The 5,009-nt window shown below is 40.4% G+C and overlaps 1 protein-coding gene across 1 annotated transcript in view; it reads right to left on the bottom strand.

Moving 5' to 3' along the window:
• Window positions 1-253: 253 nt before the first annotated feature.
• The window catches only part of LOC107715442 (ubiquitin carboxyl-terminal hydrolase 10-like), a 36,501-nt gene continuing 31,745 nt past the window's right edge, over window positions 254-5,009 (bottom strand). Inside the window, exons 14-15 of the mRNA XM_016521586.1 lie at window positions 3,826-3,891; window positions 254-1,171 (exon numbers count right to left, since the gene is read on the bottom strand). Coding sequence (XP_016377072.1) covers window positions 984-1,171; window positions 3,826-3,891 — 254 coding nt within the window. The 3' untranslated portion in view covers window positions 254-983. The remainder of the gene's footprint in view (window positions 1,172-3,825; window positions 3,892-5,009) is intronic.

Here is a 5,009-nt window from a genome sequence, read left to right as displayed (position 1 = left end):
GCTGATTACGGTGACGGCCGCCAAGATTCAGATTTTTGCATTTAATAATTTTAAAACTTAAATATCTGCAAAAAATGCGCAAACGACACATCTGCCTTTTTTAATCGACCGGTTTTTTTTGTTTTTTTTTTACGTGCACAAAGCTTTTGTAATCATTTATATCCTAAAGCGCATTAAAATAGTAAGATAGTCATTCTAATCCTACACCCAAAAATCACACTGTAGCTCTCTCAAGCCAAGAAGCCAATTTTAGTTTTTTTTTTTTTCTTGTTTTGCTTTTTACTATTTCAGCACACTGCAGCACCCTTTCTCCCACCCGCTATCTTTGTTTTTTCCCATGACTCAAGTGAAATCTAGATCTGAAGCATCAGGATTGGGAGAGAAATGGGGGAGAGAAGAGGTTGTGGTGGTGGAGTTGACGTGTCTTGCTTGTGGAGTCGACAAACTCCTACATTGAAATCTATACAAATTTTGGTAGCTTGCTGGTGTTGGGACACTTTGATGCTCTAGTCAAGAATTTAACAGGCTCCACTTAACTGCTGCAAATTAGGCCGACATCTCTTCTTGCTAAAAGGCAAAACACTACATATTTTTTCCTATGCCATTTAAAAAAGTAGATTAAACAAAAAAAGAAGAAAAAAAAAAAGATTTTCTCCAGCAGTCCATCAGCCTTAACTGGTTTGAGTTCTTTCAGCCGGGATCCTCTCTGGCCAGTCAACATGAGGCTGTGGACGTTTGCAGTGATTCAGGTCTGTCTCTCCGAACTGGAGCGTTCTGCAGTGCTAACATTTCTCCCCTCAGCTTCTCCAGACCTGCATGAGGCCGTGTGCAAAGGGGGAAAACACTATTACAGAAAAGTCTTTAGATACGTTGGATGTGTGTGTGTGTGTGTGTGTGTGTGTGTGTGAGAGAGAGAGTCTGCATGTAAACGTGTGTTTGAATGTACATCTGTGTGCGTTTGTTTGTGTGTATGAGTATGGTTTCTACAGCAGGTCCACACGACGGTAGTACAGCAGGTAGGCAGTGCGCTCTGCAGTCTGCTTCACCACCTGATGCTGATTAATGATCTTCACCGCCTGGTCATCAATGCGCAGCCAGCCGTTCAGACCGATGTGGAAGACATCTGTAGTGTAGTGGCCACCGGTGGCACTGTTCCCATGGTGATAAACGACTGAGGGAAAAAAAACAAAGAATTCAACATGTAAAAAAACAAAAAACGAATTTCTACTCAAATTTCCAGCAGATTGTATCAACCAATAGATTTTGCCGTCACTCCTACAGCGTGGTAGATATTTTTGCGCAGCTACGTAAAAATACAGTGCCAGATATGTCCAAAACAACTCATTAGGCGGCAGAAGTTTGTGGAGTTTAGCAGTTTACAGTAGCTAAACGATGTCGCAACCTCTAGCATTACACAATTCAACTCATGCGGTCACAGGTGTGCATATGTTGCCTTTTTGAATAATGAATCCAGACTGGATTAGTCACATTTCTGACTTTTTTCCCCCTTGTGTTTGACTGTAGTTTTTGACTCAAGTTTGGCATCAATGCAAAACAGCTTCACATTATGCAAGACTTATGAATCATCTGTTTTTCATCTACAGAGTCCCAAATAGAGAAAATTTGATTAAAAGCATTTCATTTGTACAGCATTAAAAAAGGGCATTACTACATAGTAATTATAGCAAAAATAATTGTAATATATTGTGAGTGTAATAAGTACAGTGATTCATTGGTTATACCAGCAACTTTAAGCACAATTGTTGGGAATCTCGAATCACCATTCCACATTCAAAACCTTGACAGATGAAATTACCATTTATTGCACAACCCTTGCACATTATCAGGGAATTTGATGCTTTCCTAAAAGCATGTGTTTTTACATAAATATGTAACTTTGGGCTCCTGGAGTGCATGTTAAAAATCTGTTCATGCTTCACAGGCTACAATACCTTAAAAAACCTTTAGATTGATTTATAAACCTCTTCTCCAAAAGTACAAACTACAACCAGCCCTACATAATTAATGGTGCTCTAACATCAATCGCACAAAAAAATTGGCAGAATACAGACTTGACAGGACACGTTCAACATTTACTGCAATAAACTCTTGGCTGTTAGTAACGTTTACAGTAAGGAAAGGTGAAAAATCGTGTATGCTATCAGGGCTGTACAGTGCGACATATATGCGTGCGATACGGTTTTGCATGTTCATATCACAGCCGCTTAATAGTGTGAAGTGATTTCTTGTGCTTGTTTGTGTGTGTGAGATTGATTATACTTGGTAGTTAGGGGTGTGCGATATGACGATTTTTGATCGTGGACGATTAAAATGTCTCCACGATCTGCTTTTGAAGAAATATCGTTGTATCGTGCTACAGCGCACATTCTATCAGCTGCAGACAGTTCTGGCGCCTCCCTCCGTCTCAATATAATGTACAACGCCACATGCATACACATCAGTGTTAGCTCAGCGGTAAGAGTTACTCACGGGACACTGCACTTATGCGCAATCACAAAACTACATTATTTCCATTTGCTTTAAAGGAATACCGGTTAAACATTTAATTCACGTGCTGTTCTGCATGTGCTTTTTCTGAGCGTGTACTCATGAAGCGCGCTCACACTGAGAGCCTGTCAAAAAGCGCCTGATTATTGGACTAAGTTGTCTTTCGCGTCTGATTGATTTTGCGTCTAATACTGTCAAAAACACACAAGGTTTACATATAAACACAGTTGGTTGTCTAAAATGAAAGTAAACGGATGAACTCCATGTGTTTGTTTTCAGACATGATAACAGACATTTTAGACTTGTGCTACAACTTTTTGCCCTGTGCTACAAAACGTTCTACCTCTGTAGCACCAGTGCTATATGGAAAAAAAAGTTAACGTACAGCCCTGGTTATATTACAGGCGATTAAATGAAAAATTTAGAGACGATAATTTCTCTATTTTCCGAACTTACCAGATGTTCAAACATGGGAAAACGGTCAGAAAAGAGGTTTCAGGGAAATTTATTGATATGGCAACTGTTGCTAGGGGTTGCTGGACAGGCTACCCGACAAGAATGGAGCCACTTTTTCCCCTCAGAAAGGAAAATAATCTACAATTCACTCCTGGAGGTGGGGAAAAAGGAGTACAACTCCCGTAAGGGAAGGCCATGTGTGTTTAAACAGGTCAGGGAGTCGTGTGTGGGGGCAGAGAACAGAAAGACAAGGCCTAACTAGTCAGCAACAGGAAGGTGCTGGAAGGATGGTGGTGCACGTCTTGATGACAGCTTGCTGGAAGCCGTAATAAAAGTATTTGCACATAGGCCTGTCAGGTAAGCTAATATAAACAGGATTAGTATCTAACAGGGGATAAGATCCAAATGACAAATCACTGGCCAGGGGATGTTGTGCCACACCGTGTAGCTGAGGGCCATTCTTAAGTATCACCAATGTGTACAGAAGCTCATAGCAAACCAGCCTCCTTGTCTTTCCCCTATTTCCTTAAATGTAGTTATGCCTGTGACTCTATCAGATGAACTACATTTTTTAAAACTCTTAGCTATCACAGAAAACAGAAAGCGAAAAGATTCTTAGTGTCATTGAAATGCATGTTAACATCCAGATTACTAAAGCACCAGAGACGGCATTGTCACACTGTACCAGTAACATCATCTCAGTGCTTTACAGAATGGACCAAAACACAGCTGTTACTGATTTTTAGTTGTTATTGACAGAGACAGTTTAGAATTTAGGGCTCAATGCACAACTGCACCATAAAGAGTAGCCTTAAATGTGTGGTTGCAGCATAACAAAGGAATAAAACAAAACAAACATACCTGCAAAGAGCCTGTAGGTTCTTTGGCCTTTCAGAGTTTTGCCCCGCACCCCCGGTGACAAGAGATCTGAAAATCATGATGAATCATTTTAATATACAGCAGCAGTTTTACAGCTGGCCAACTTAAACTATTAGGATGATCCATTTGATAGTTCTGAGAACCAGCATCACACAAAAACAAAAAGAAAGAGAGAAAACACTCAGTGCATTTAGAAAACTTAAAAAATTGAACGCAGATGAGTTGTTCTGAATAGAGTCCAGATAAACTAACATGCTGACTGGCGTTTATGGTTCCCATATGGAGTTCTAACCTACATTCATCAGCAGGAAGTTATTCACAGAGATGTCTTTATGCTGCTCCCTCATTAGTGCTCCTTTATTTTTGTCGGGTTCATATTTAGTGGGGAACCTGGGCCCGTATTCATGAAAATTCTTAGTGCAAAGAGTTGCAACCAATCACAATCTTCCAAAAAATGTGTCATACTTAGTAATGGGGTCAGCCCCGCCTCCTCACTAAGATGAAAGTTTTTGTCTTTTCCTCGCTCAGAGTTGCTCTCAGATTGGTCCTGAATCACTTTTATGATAGGATTCCAACTTAGAAAGTTTTAAACTAAATTAAGAGCTCTCTGAGAGGAGCCTTAGAAGCTTTAAGAATACGGGCCCAGGTCTCTTCGTGGGTAGCAGAACTGGCTTATCGGTAAGCCCCTCCCCTCGAACGTAGATGAGCCAATGGCAGTCGAGTATCAGTTGCACGGGGAGCGGAACTCTGACATCTGTAGGTCTCAGCGCCATAGACAAATATTGGAAGATCCGAAGCTTGCATCGTTTTTATGGAGTTTATGCTTCAAAAATGGAAAAACGATGTGCCTAGGGTACTTGTAGCACTTATTTCAGGTATCTTGAGAGGATTGGCAATGGAATTTATTTTATTCTATTTCCTAAACCCAAACAAAACGGAGCAAAATGTCCCAAAGCATTCACCCCCAATCCCAATGAAGATAAAGTTTGTTTTCTGGTAGTCATACTCTCATTAAGTTACAATTTTCATCTGCTCAAACAGAACGTTAATGCCATCTTGTGCTTTAGCAAGGTATCTCTGGCTAAAACCATACAAGTCCATACAAACCTAAATAGAAGACTGTTCTCGCATCTTGTACAGTGTAGGGCAAAAACACATAAACGCAG

The sequence above is a fragment of the Sinocyclocheilus rhinocerous genome, unplaced genomic scaffold (genome assembly GCF_001515625.1).
Source record: "Sinocyclocheilus rhinocerous isolate Xijiao unplaced genomic scaffold, SAMN03320098_v1.1 scaffold539, whole genome shotgun sequence".
NCBI classification, from domain to species: domain Eukaryota; kingdom Metazoa; phylum Chordata; class Actinopteri; order Cypriniformes; family Cyprinidae; genus Sinocyclocheilus; species Sinocyclocheilus rhinocerous.
Note: the sequence above shows the minus strand (reverse complement) of the source record. Positions and strands in the feature narration are given on the sequence as shown.